Source organism: Erpetoichthys calabaricus, chromosome 6 (genome assembly GCF_900747795.2).
Source record: "Erpetoichthys calabaricus chromosome 6, fErpCal1.3, whole genome shotgun sequence".
NCBI classification, from domain to species: domain Eukaryota; kingdom Metazoa; phylum Chordata; class Cladistia; order Polypteriformes; family Polypteridae; genus Erpetoichthys; species Erpetoichthys calabaricus.
Window position 1 is genome coordinate 174959987 of NC_041399.2, and position 14457 is coordinate 174974443.

A 14457-nucleotide genomic window follows, 5' to 3' on the forward strand; every position below is an offset into this window, starting at 1 on the left:
AGCCAGATTCTAGGCGACTGGGAGGCTTCAAGTCAGAGTAGGCCCCAAAGTGGAGAACAGGCTTTTAAAGGAAAATAATAGCAAAGAGTCTCAAAATGCTGAAAGATCACCCTCCAAGGAGAACACCGTAAAAACGCTGGCTGGTGTTTGAAGACTTATTCACAAAAATCTGAAAATATTACAAAATGCTCAAAAGAGTTAAAGACAGGCAAAATAAGTTTCCAACAAGGCAATCTGTAAGCAAGCAAATCCAAATACAACATACTCAATCAAAATACTAAGACAGAAGCAAAAAAAGTAAATGCAATAAACGGTGAGCGACTGCATTACCTATCAGCTTTTACAGGGCTGGAGCAGTCCTTGAACAGTGATGGACAGGTGGCCCCACCTCTTGGAGATCCACCCACAAAATACATGGAACACAGAGACACTTGAAGAAACAGTACATAAATATCTTTAAACATAACAAAAACAATGTTATATTAAATATATTGACTAAATAATAAATGAACAGAACAATATTAACAGAAATAACCATACTAAATAATTCAAACTGAAAAATGAACACAAAAAAACATAAACCAAGGAAGGAACCCTAGCCAGAACACACGAGTTTGCACATATTTGCAGTATTACATTTAATGTGGGCTCTTGAAGAATTTGTGAGCTCAAAGAAATTTAAATGGGTGTTTTTAGGAGGCCTAACTAAACTGTAGATTTTTAATTTCATCCCTGCTCCTTTTCCATGGTGTAATGATTGATGTTTCATTTTATCACTTCATTCACAATTGGGCTTCTCCTATAGCATCACATCCCTATTTTATCATTTTTTTTTTTCATCAGGAGAAATGACGATCTCCCACCAGCTCATCAGCGCCAATTGATCTTTTCTTTCATGTGTTGACCAGGCAGAGCTCTACATGTTTTCTAAGATCTGACATACTCTGTGTGCAAACTGGTGTAGACCTCTATCTGCTGACACCATTGAGCCTCTTTTCTTTCATGGCTTTAAAAGTGGTCGCAAGGACAGGTAGACTGGCCAGATTCCTGCCCTTGCATTAGGATATCATGTTCCAGAGCATTGTCTTTTATAGTTATGACCCAGAAACATCCCTATGTTAGCTCAAATTGCTTGAGTTGCAGAACTTTTATGATTGTACTAGAGAGTTAAAGATTTTCTCCCCTGTCTCCCAGCACTAGAAATGATAAATGGATAAGTATAGAATAAAAATGCAGCAGTGACATAAGCTTTTTTTATCCATTTTCACCAGATATAAAAAGAATTGTGTTCAGACATACAAACAAATTACAGGAACAGTGAATGTCTAGGTAAGATTATTCCCTTACCCATCTTCAAGGTCCTCCACACATTTTCCAGTATGAATTCATCAGCATAAATTAGTGTGTTGGGTCTTGAAATCAACAAGGCAAGAGACTCCTGTATTTCTACTTGCAGTGAGTTTTTTTTTGTCTCCAATCACACTTTTTTTAAACTGGACTCTGGGTGATGGCAAAGCAGATTCAAATAGCACGCATATCTATGGATCAAAAGTGTTGTCACAGTCAACTCTAAAGGGAATAAGAGTCAAGGCCAAAACAAGCCTGACATCTTCAGCAAGCTGCACAGTCTCATTAGCAGTTTATTTTCGTTGTGCAGAATCGCTCCTATTATCACTGATGTATGAAATCTGCAAGACATTATTAGTCTTTTCGACCAGTTGCAATTTCCTAATTGCAAAACAGCAAAAGAACAAAGAGGCAATTTAGGCTCAAGTAGCTGATGAGATTCACAGCAGAAAAAATAGAATACTGTCCTGAAAGACTCATACATTTCCGAGCCAAAAGAGCTTCATCAACATCAGTGAAGTGATCTGGAGGAAACATAAAGTGACAATGGCCTTAAGTGATGAGGTGATATCATTTGTAATAAAAGCAATTGGTGAGGTCATGCTGTTGGAGAATTGTGATAGCCAATGAAAAATGAATATTGGGCTAGGATAAAATACATATAATGATGTATACAACAGCTGTATATTGTATTTGTACCACAGACCTCCTCCATAAGCACACACACACACACACACACATGCAAACACCGACGAGAGAGAGTAAAATGGATAAACTGTTCCAAATATCACCTAGTATTCTGTTAGCCTTAATTATGTCTTTATACTGACTAGTTGTGGGTAGCAATGAGTCCTTTCCTTTTTTATATAGAATGTTTATGCTAGCCCAACACAATACATGCATTTTAGTTATCATGACATTGGAGAGTAGTGGTGTATTGCATGATGTTTGGACATGCAAGTAAGAATTCTACAGAAGAATCACTGAATCTTCAATATACTGTACATATGAAAATGCTGCTACAGCTATTACTACATTGACTTGATAAAATGTATCTGCAATAATAAATAATAAGAAATTAAAGAGTTTTAATTTTTACAGATGACATCAAACTACTTGACAGCAATGATAAACTATGAATAAGTAAAATAGTTAAATGAAACAAAGTGGTGATTTAAACTTACTGCAGCAACTTCCAGTTTTGTAGTTATTATTACTTCTTGTTGTATTATTGTTCTTATTGTATTATTACTTATTGTTGTAGTTATTATTAGTTATTATTGTGACAATGTCTGATTTAGTTGCTTTATTTGTAGAAGACTGATGATTTTCATTTTCTCACAAAAGATGTGGCTTCTCACACAAATCTTACAATTTCTGTGTAGTCATTCTGCCATTTGAGAAGACAGACTCCATAAGCGTCATTCATAGCACATTCATACTTTACCTACTGATTACCACTGCAGGATCAGGCAGAAATCATTTTATCAGCACACCTTGCATATACTTAGGCATCTCCCTGACCTACCTGAATGTGGGTCACATACACTTATTTCTTTAAGGTTCCTGCATATGAGGCTCCTCTTACATATGACTCTATAGAACATTCAAGCCATAGGGCTTGCATTTTACAGATGACATCATCAGACTATGCCAATGTTACAGTGAATACTGCCCTCTGCTGGAGGTTGCTCTCAACTTGTCAATGCAGCAGTGCATATTGTCCATTAAAAAGTCTGTTTTGAATGGTTCTCGCACTTTAAAGAAAGTAACTTCAGTGACTGTTGGCTTACAAGTTCCATCACAAGTTGTATACTGAAGAAACTAAGATAAATACTTAGCAAAACATGCCATTGGTGAATTATTTTACATTTAAAAAATATGATTTCCATCTTTGTATTAGGAATGAATTGCATGGAATGAGAATGAAACATCAGGTACCTTAAGATCCTTAGAGTATTAAAATCAATGTAAAGTAATAATCTTGAGTATAATTTTCTTCAACAGAAGATGTGCTTTTACATAAATGATCAAGAATATGAATTTATGAATTTCACAACATTTATCATTTTTGCTCATTTCAAACTAGTGTTTGATTTTAAATCACTTGATTAGTATAACAAAAGACAGACTGTCAGATGCAGGCTATCATTTCATACAGGAAGTTTGAATAAAACATTTTTGCAACCTGTAGGCTGAAAAGAAAAACAAGCAATTAAATGTAAATGTGTTTATTTTAAGCAATACTGAGCAAATTGCAACTGATGTTGTCTCTGTTTATGACTTCTGTGTTACAGATATCAGTTTTCTATCCATAGAGTTTTTGAACAAAAAAATATCACAACTGCCATTGTTGCCATCTTAAACTGAATTTTAACTGGGAAAACTGGAAAGAATTCCCAAATATTTTTCTATATGTGCTTTATCCAATTTGGGATTATGAGGTACTGAACCAGCCAGGGTAACCAGTTCATCATAGGGCCCACTTCTGCACACACCCATGGTCACACGCACTTATGGAAGCACAAATTACCATGACAAGCATGTCTTTGGAGATGAGGAAGGAACCAAGAGGTAAACCCACGCTGATGGAATGAGGAGAACATTCAAACTCCATACAGTCAGTAATTGGTGAACGTTTAGAACCTAGAATCCTGGGTTTATGAGGTATCAGTACAAACTGATGTGCCAGTGTGCCATCTAAATACGTTTTGTCACCATCAGTTTTACTAATCATCACATTGACATTGTTAATTTACAACTTGTAGCCATTTACTTATCAAAATCTTTTTACCACTGTAGCAGTGCTAGTATTATCATACTAACTTTGCTACCCTTCTAAGATGGAATAAATCACAGTAATCAACATAGACCTCAGCGTAAATGTTTGCAGTGCACCATCTATTGGGATGTATTTTTTATTGCATGTAGTAGTAAAATTCATCATATTTGTCATTTCAAAAGATGGTACATCACAAACATTTGTAGTAATAAAATTAATTACTACAAATGTAGGGATGTGCCATCTATTGCAGTGGTCCCCAACCTTTTTGACAGCAAGGACAACTTTATTAGATGCAAATTTTTCCACGGACCGGTCGGGGGGGCAGTTTTATACGCAATTTACATAACATTTCTATTATTATTAAGTTATTAAGCAGTTCGCATACGTTTGGAACCCGAGATTTTTCTTCTTTTTTTGCATATAACATATGCTTTGCATTTGCCATTCCAACAGATTGCACATCACAAACATTAACACTGCTATCTTTTTTTTCGTGTCTGCCGTTTCTATAGGAGGGTGACAATGAGTTAAATTCCAATGGATGTTTTTCAAATGTTGACAAGTAATAAGCAAAAGGTATCACTGAAAACCACAGAAAACAAAAACAGCAAAAAAAAAAACAGTACGAGGAAAGTTCGAAGAAAGAGATTTTTTTTACAATGTTTCTGTTTGGGGATCATTGTGCAAATGTGCACATCTGAGCTATGACCACAGATCTAAGTGCTCTGTGGATGATTCGTTCAAGCATTTCAAGGTCACTTGGTTGTAATGAAAGCATCTGCTGAATGTACTTCGTAGTAACGCGATTTCTATAGACTTGTGTCATATGGGGAAACTGTTGGGACCATAAAAATAACTTTGTTGTAATACTCTCTCACCTCGGTCTCTCTCCTCTCTCTGCGCCGCTGCAAAGCCCCGCCCGCCAAGCGTTCTGAAAAGTTTGAGTGAGTCTCCGTTGCCGACAGTTCTCTTGCGGCCCGGCTGTCAGACAGCTACGGCCCGGTAGTGGGCCGCGGACCGGGGGTTGGGGACCCCTGATCTATTGAAGTAACAAATACAATGCATATGTTTCTGTTTTATGCCATTTGGTATAGTATTTATAAAAGCAATGTTAATGTTTGTGATGCACCATCTGCTGGAATAACAGAGACATAGCAACCAGACAGATACACAGACACTCAGGCACTTTTCATTTTATTCTTATTCATTTCATTTCTAATACATTTTAATTAAAGGTGCGTTTTTTTTCTGTCTCCACCCTTCATGTCTACAGCTTTGGCTAAGTTCACATTAGCATGGACCATTTTCAAAAGGTTTTCATCCACAATAGCATTTTAGATCATTTTTCAAACATTTTCCAAAACTCTTTCCAATTGGTTTGTCAGCCAAGAGAGATGTTTATTTGTAAAACAAACGTAAAGTACATGGAAAGACTGAAAGCACAAGGATGACAAAGAGCACCTGAAGAGAACTTCATCCTGGACTTCTTTGTCTGGAGAGACAATGGAGAAACTGCTTTTAAAGGTTACATATGAGTGTAATGTTGCCCAAGCCATGGAAAATATATTTCTGGTAGGTCTGCCAAAATAAATATGGAGAAATATTAGAGTGTTTCAAGATGCAGTTAGGAAAGTACAATCACTGCAGAAAAGATGTGATCACAAAGGAAGTTATCACAAGAAAACTTCAGTCAGTGTCTGATAATATGAAAATCATCCGTAAGTGTTTTCAAAAAGCTCAGTTTTCCCTGTTCACACTGCCTGGCAAGACCCAGTGTTTTCAAATTTAAACACTTCAGAGAACATTTTCAAAACGATCAGTTTTCAGTGGTCAAAAACACCATTTCAGGCCTTAGTCCTGAAAGTGTTAGATAGAAGGATACAGAATGTGGTCCCTGATCAGGATATTATAGTGGTAATGAAATATGTATGTTATTGTCTGAGTTTATAGAAAATGCTGAAGTTAAATATCAGAACAGCAAGAAACCAAAATCCATATTTGACCATTTACATCATACTAGTGTCCAATCACTCTTCAAGCTAGTAAAGGCCGTGTCATTTCCAACATGCTATATAATCCCCCTTTCTCATCTTGCTCAGCTTTGCTTCATTACTCAGTAGTTCTCCTTTCCTCTTTTTCTTATATTTGACTTTTTTTGTAGCGACTGCTTGCTTGTATTTGTAATATTTTATAGCTATGGAATTAGAACATATCCAGGGGCATTTTTTGTCTTAGGCATTTGAGAATGCGGTTAAAGGCTCATGAGATTATCAGATTAATTTTGCAAGGTTATTCTGAAGATTTTAGCATCCTGGTTTTACTCCTGTTTCATATATCTTGGTGAGCAGTTGGTGTTTTTGTCTTTTTTGCTCTCAAGGAATGTATTACACCTAAAGAGAAAATAGGCTTAGAGGCAGAAATAATTTTTCACATTTCTTTATGTTAGTGGTGATTGGACTGGTAGAATGTACAGTACTATGCCCCTTATGAATATTCAGAAGTCTAGTAGAAAACATAACAATTAAATTACAGTCACTGTTAATCGCTAAACCTTTCTGCATCCATTTGCCTCTTTTTAGATATGACTACGTGGAGGTTCATGATGGTGGTGATGAAAACTCTCATCTCCTAGGGAAGTATTGTGGAAAGATTGCTCCTTCACCTTTGCAGTCAACGTCTCCTCTGCTCTATATCAAATTTGTGTCAGACTATGAAACTCATGGAGCTGGTTTTTCAATTCGTTATGAAGTCCTCAAAACAGGTAAGATTTTAAAAGTCATTAAAAACAAAATTTTCTGGTTTTAAAAACAATATTCTTTTTGTCTTTTTAAATGTATGTAATGACATGTCCTTCTCCTAGGTCTGATCCACCAGTTTTACCTTGCCTTTCATACAATGCTTATTTGTATATATTTACAATATTATATATCATTGCTGCCCTTAATTTATACAGATTATATACATTCATACAATGTATGTTTGAGATCCTTCTTCTGTGAAAAAGTAACATATTCTGTACCCAAAGCTCTACATTTAGTAGTTAACTGACAGCACTGAGAGGACAAGTTCCACATTAATGTACGAATCTTAAATTGGTTAGAAAGGGTGTTTTGGAGTGAAGAGCAGGACCTACATTCAAGTTTACGTTTTTGTGCTGTACTTTTTCCTAATTCCCAAAACAAAATTACACAAGAAGCTAGTGGGTATTTTTTGTTTAATTTAGGGAAGACAATTGCACCCTAACACCTCTTACTGTTATCATGAAAATATACAAACTACAAAATTAGTGTCGCCGGCAGCCAAGAGCCTAATCTGGCAGCCTTCAGCCTTAAGTTGGATTCTTTTTAATAGTAGGGCGCACTTAAACACAAGGATAGATTGTCTTACACTTGAACAACTTAGTTTGGACTATTAGTGTGTCTTTGGACTGCAGAAGAAAGCCAAAGTCACAGACAGAGGGAAAGAATACAGACTTCCCAGCCAGAAGTCAAACTCGAGACTCAAGATGACAATATTAAAAAAACTGCAGAATATCTGTTGCCAAAATGATAATGATTAAATAGTGCTTTGTCATGGACTAGCATCCCATTTAGGGCTCATTTATACTTCACGCTCAGAACGCGTACGCGCCCGCATCATGGCCACCACACGTTCTGAGCGTTCATTTGATGCGTCTTCTGAGCAGGTCCTCAGAAATTAATGCGATGCGTGTGCGAGTTGCAGTACCAGCAAAAAGTTGGGGGGCGCAGTGTGCTAAAAGTTGGAATGTGACGTCAGAGTCTCTGTTTACTATCTACATGTGACAGAAAGCCACTTTGCGGATCCTATGAGATCAGTGTGCGTGCTTCGATATTTGATAAATGGTTCGATGTGGTAAAGCAAAATGCCGACATACAGATGTATTCATGGTGCTTTTATATTCAAACATCGCATATTCCCGATCGTAATGACACGATACATTATAAAATTCTCACATACGGCCTTCTGTGCCATCTTTTTTTCTAGGGCTTCCTCTGCTCCTGACAGCAGCGAATTGCCAGCAATAGATCACCACACTGAGCACATTAAATGTATGATATTCCAACTCTCTGCACATTTAGAATCCTTAGATTTATACTTGATATCACTTTCATGATGAAAAGCATTAAAGTATGTATATTACATTTTACAGATAATCAGTAATTTCGTTTAAATAATGAATACTGTTAATAATTACACACATGGGGTGACACAGTGGCGGAGCGTTAGCGCTGCTGTCTTGCAGGGAGTCACATCGCTGATATTCCCTGCCTGGAGTTTACACGTTTTCCTGCTGGGTTTCCTCAGTGTGCTCCAGTTTCCTTTGCAAAGATATGCAGATTTGGGGATTTGGTGCCGCTAAAATGACGCTAGTGTATGTGTGTGCTTGTATTCACCTTGCGATGAGCCGAGGCATCGTCCAGGGATTGTTTCTCACTCGTGCCCAGTGCTTGCTGGAATGGACACATCCCTGGATTTAATCAATAAACATCCTTTTCAGAGATATTGAGGTAAGGTGTCATCGGAATTTAATGGGTGTTCTAGGCAATTCACAACACAGAGAAGCCGCACATGTTCTCACCGTGATAATATCTCGCACTGCCACCTGGCGGATTCCTCCAGATTTACGTAAAGCACACACGCAAGTATAAACACTTCAACGCTTGCGTAGCAGGAGCGTCCGCTGCAGCATGCGTCACGTCGCATGAAGTATAGCTCCGGCCTAAGAGTTTGCCTTAAAACTGATGCTGGCAAGATGGGATCCAGCTAACATTTACCAGGATGAACATTGAAGAAGTATAGGAAATGGACAAATGGACACCTAATCAATATTCCCCTTACTTTATTGTCCAATCTAATATCAATAAATGCAACTTAATTAAAATTATTTAGGGTCTAGATCTAGCAAATGTTGCAGCTCTTACAAAAATGTAAATGCAAATTTTATTTTTCAAAAAAAAAAAAAAATCAGTGCAGCTGGAAAATGAAAGTAAATTCACAGTGTTTTCCCGATTATTTGTTACCTTATAATGCTAGTGTCATGCATAAAATCTATACTGCCTAGAGTAGTGATTCAGTGATTTAAGAGGACACATTCTAACATAAAGTACTGCAAATTAGCCCAGTGTGAGAGAGTGCTGGTGTGTGTATGTGTGTGTGATGGACTGGCACTCCATCTTGGGCTCATTCCTACTCTGTGTTCAGTGATGCTAATATAAGTTTCTATCATCTGTGTGAACTGGATAAGCAGACAGAGAGATTAGATAGATGATTGGACGTTCTAACATATCATATGTTTTTAAAATATTAAAACATGAAGACATGAAACCATTTCTTTATGAAAAATGAACCAAAATGTACAGAATTGAATTATTTCACAAAAATATTGCATTATTTGGCAATTATGATTGACTTATTTTAAAAAGCATATTATTTCCCAAAGATATTGCCTGCAGTTGCTGTTATTATCGTGCACATGGATGCTTCCATCTTTTAATGACAGCTATTGACAGAGAGATTAAGCACGTACTTAAGTGCAATCAAGTAAAAAGAACAGAAGAAAATTTAAAAGTGTACAGTTTTAACCAGAGTAAAGTTTAGTATGTTTAGTGCAGGTCTTTTAACATTGGCAGAGTGATAGCGATAAGCTGTCATTCCTGCCTCAAGAGCCAGGATCTGTATAGGGTTTGCATGTTGTTCCCATGCATTTGTAGATTGATTGTTAGCAGTAAGTATGCTTAAATGCACATTATTACTTTTAAGTTTTAATACTGAACACCTGAAATATGTCAAAAATACTTTTCAATGAATCAAATCATTTAGTCCTCCATATGTTCTGAAGCAACTGTCACACACTGGCATATTGTCCGCTATGTTTGCTTCTTGCCTCAAACCCAGTGCTGCTGCAATAATCACTGGCTCCCACTGAGCCTGAACCGGGTGGTCTAAATTCACCCCTTAGCACATGCAGGATTAAATATACAGTCATGTGTCGATTTACAGCTGAACAAGTTAAGGCGATTTGTATCTGTGCCCGAGAGCCATAATAAGGTATTAATATTCTAGTAATTGCCAATACCAGCCACTGTTATAAATCTTTCATTATTATCATTATTATTTCACAAGGTCTCATATGTTTTCTGACTCTTCGTGGGTTCTTTAAGGTGTTTTTTGATTGCCGTCGCTCCATGTGACTAACGTATTCAGCTCACACTACCTCTTATTACAGTGTAAGGCTTACAAGGACCAGGTGAAGACTTGAAGATCAGTTTGTGCTATTCCATATCGGCAGTTAAAGTATGCCTTACTGGTGACCCATACCAAATCCATAGAAAGTCAATTAGCAAAGACTTGTTCACTTTGTGAGTGACATACAACAGTCCCAAATGAAGCCATAAGTTGCCGCATAACTGTATTCCCATAAAGTCTGTTCAGTTTTTGCCTCTTGATTGGACACTATGCAGGTCTTTAATCTTTTTCTCACTAACTGTCACTAAACAGCAGAACACATGTGTGCACAATGATATTACCAACCCCAGTGAGCAATGACTGTTGTGAAATAACTGAATTTTGTTTTACGTGGTGGGACTGGGAATAAGCTTCTATAAAAATGCTTACGTTTAATAGCATTAATTAAATGTTTGTTTTTAAAATGCTAAAATAAGTGTACAGAAATATTTTCACATTGTTTTATGTACGTATGTTGATTTGATACAGTATAATAATTTTCTTTTATTGGCTCTCTTTCCCCCTTTTAAGACTTCTGAATTCCTGATTTAAGTTTAATGTGGTTAAGTGCAATGACTGCCATTTGTCTGTCACGGTTCACTTTGGCATTATCTGTTGGTGAGCTCAACAAGCTTGGTGCCTGCACCAGTGTGGACAATGAAGCAGTAGGAACTGGCTAAGGGAGCATACACTAAAATTAAACAGAAATAATTTTATTTCTGACATTTAATTAATATAAAAGGTGCTTACAGTTCTGAGCCAAAATAAAGTTTCTAAAATCATACAATTCTAACACACAGTAGATTTAAAAATTAGTTGGAAAAATTTAACAAACATGTCATTTACTGACTTATTTGATTAAAAATATAAAAAAAACAAAAGCATCTCATTGAATATGAATGCTGTCAAAGTAAGAATAAAAATCTGTGCTTTTGTCATTTAGTACTAAAAATACTTTTTGCTTGCCTTCTCTTACATTTATTTTAAAAAATTGGATTACATCTACATACTTCTATTAATCAGTTTTGATACTGAGTTGCTTGATTTTCTGTGTTTTTTTGGTTTGATCTCACAGTTTGTCTGCTTCAATTAATTGTAAAAATATACACTGAAAAAACAAGAGAAAAGGAAATTCCCTGATGTAGCAATTGTTTTTAAAATTGTGTTAATATTTCAATGGTAAATAAAAAATTGCCTTGAGCAATCAGTGCTCATAGTTATTTTTGCTGATGGATTATTACAGTATATGAATAAATGAATTGTTTAATGGAATGCAGTTTCTGTAGGGTCCCAGCACAATTTTTATCCCTCTCTCTACACAAACAATTTATTGTGCCTAATCTAATACATCTACTCATTAATCTCCTTTGATTCTGACACTGTTTATAATTGCTGTTCCTAAACTGTTATACTTTGAGGCTTATATAAAAAGTTTTGAAAGGGAATTCACCATGAGAAATGTTATATAAAGATAAAGCATCTTTATCTAGGTCAGATAAATAGTTAGATAATGAAGAATCTATTTAGAAGTAAGAGTAACACATTTTAAAAAACAATCGTCAATGTCAAAATCATGCAGTTAACAACTAATTTAGTAAATTCAAAAACAGAAAGCATTTGGAATGACAGTTCATTGTAACTGACTGTTTAAGTATGGGTTTATCGAACTCTGCACATCAAACTATATTTGTTATGCTGAATTGACTTAGAAATATGGCCTAGGTCACAGTCACAACAGTTGATCATGTGTTATCTTAAGTATTTGTCATTCCTTCACAGATCCACAGAGTTTTGCCTTTTTAAATTGTTTACTCACCAGAAAATGGTGTTACATTGATTCACTGAGGAGACACAACTTTAAGGTCATACATAAAAATTGTATTTTAGTGATATCGTGTGGTGAAAAATCAGTACAAGGAATTGTAGCTTGTATTTGTAATAGCTTTGTAAACGATAGATGGTCCTCACGAGCCATGTCCAGAATAACACAAAGAAACCAAGTAATACAAAAATGGTGTATTTATTATGAAGATAAAAAAAGACTAGAGAAAGTAAAACATAAGGACTAATAGACACAACAGATGAACAAAAGGAAAGAAATAGTCTGTTGCCTCATTTGGGCCCCTGAGACATTCCTTGCATTTATATGTAATAAGTGGGGTACCTGATCTGTCTTTCAATGAAGTACCACATTAAACACTTCTGTTCCACACTTTCTGGACCTTAATAACACTTCTGATCTTTCTTACTCCCACAGTTTAGCTTATTCATCTTTTTATCCTTCCAACTACAAAGTCCCCTATGTGGTGGCCAGAAGGTGCCTTTATTCCTGGTCAGGAATGTCTTCCGGAACAATCCTCCAGATCAAAGACAGGTTCTTAACTTTTCAAGTCATCCTTCTGTCACTTCTCCTAGATGCCCAAGATGCCCCTTCAATCCTTGACCTTAGCTTTCTCTTAAACCCCCAATTTGCATGTCCACCACTATGTGCAGTAAGAAGCCATTTATAAAATACTAGCCACACTACCTGCCGTAGTAAAATAATCTAAAAATATTTGTTGTCTCTTGCCCTATGTACTCTTTCCGCTACTTTTTTCAGTATTCATGTGTGTGTGAACATTTCTTCTCCAGTTCTCCCTCTGCTGAGTGTGTTCCTGTAATGTTTGCTTCTCTGACTCATATCCAGTCCACTTTTATACTTTGAAGGTGACTCTCTGCATGCCTTGTATGTCCTGTTTTTCCTCCTTGTGTGTCTCACACTTGCTCTTCCTCCTTCATCGTGTCACCAAAGCCAAACTGACTAATCATACCAAAGCCAAATGGACCAATCAGATTACTCAGACAAACTGGACACTCAGACTTTAGTGTTTTATTATATAGTACCTACCTTTTTAAGAGACTCCTGATTCAATCACCAATGTTGCCAAACATTATTCCACTTCAGATTGATCCAAAAAGGACCTTCCAAGTTCCTTATTTCATGAGTGGAATTAGTGAGGTAGCTCTGGAGCTTGACCCACCCGAATGGATGCACTGAATTACTAGAATTAATCTCAAATAAAAGCTACCTTTTCTCAGAAGTTTTTATAAATATGTTGATAATTAATATATACAATAATTAAATTCACCCTGTCATAGGAACTCTCTTTTTCACTTTGCCTTGCCTTAAAACAACAGAGAAACATTCTGTATAACTATAAATTAGTTTACTGTTCCAAATTTAGTTTGAGAGAGGTTATTTCAACTTATGTAGTATATTTTGTATGCAGCGTTTTCTTTTTTACATGTGTAATAACCGCTCCTTTCTACAAACAGATCCTCAAAAACCAGTACAAGCAACGAACTGAGTAAATCTCTAGCATACATCACACACACACTAGTGACAAAATATTTAATGAACAAAATTGTTTTGTTAATGAAGTAAATATAAATTCACATGCTGTTCTATGTACTTTTTATTTTAGATTGATTTTTGTCATTTAATTTAAATATTTATTTATTTTTTGTTCTTTATTTCACCTTATACAATTTCTTGTATTAGCAATTTGTTAGTTTTCACATACCCCTTGGGGTCAGAGCACAGGGTCAGCCATTGTACAGCGCCCCTGGAGCAATTACAGGTTAAGGGTCTTGCTCAAGGGCCCAGCAGAGTAGGATCTCTTTTGACAGTGACAGGGATTCAAACCGGCAACCTTCTGGATACCAGCACAGATCCTTAGCCTCAGAGCCACCACTCCACCCATTTAATGCTTATTTATGGTAATATATCAGGTAAAAATAATTCATTAGTTATATGAAATCTAATTGCATGTGTGGTTAAGTATTCAAGTAATCAACATTTACCATATAGTGCACTTTATAGTGCACTCTGTGATGAATCTACTTGCAAAAGCCAGCAGAATGGACAAAAAAATGAAATGTATAGCATTTGATGTACTGTATTATTAATGGTACTCTAAGGCAGAGTTTATTTATACTGACGTCATATCAGACATTCCATACTTAATCTATTCTGTCTTTGATGCATGGTTTGGAATTTCTAAACACTGATGGTTTCTATCGGAGAAGAAGTGACGGCC

At 36.1% G+C, this 14457-nt stretch overlaps 1 protein-coding gene across 2 annotated transcripts in view; it reads left to right on the forward strand.

Annotated features, from left to right (window-relative positions):
- Window positions 1–14457, forward strand: part of nrp1a (neuropilin 1a) — a 136826-nt gene that overhangs the window by 31437 nt on the left and 90932 nt on the right. For both annotated transcript variants that reach the window (XM_028804121.2, XM_051929060.1), the window contains exon 3: window positions 6712–6893. In XM_028804121.2, the coding sequence (XP_028659954.2) occupies window positions 6712–6893 (182 nt within the window). The remainder of the gene's footprint in view (window positions 1–6711; window positions 6894–14457) is intronic.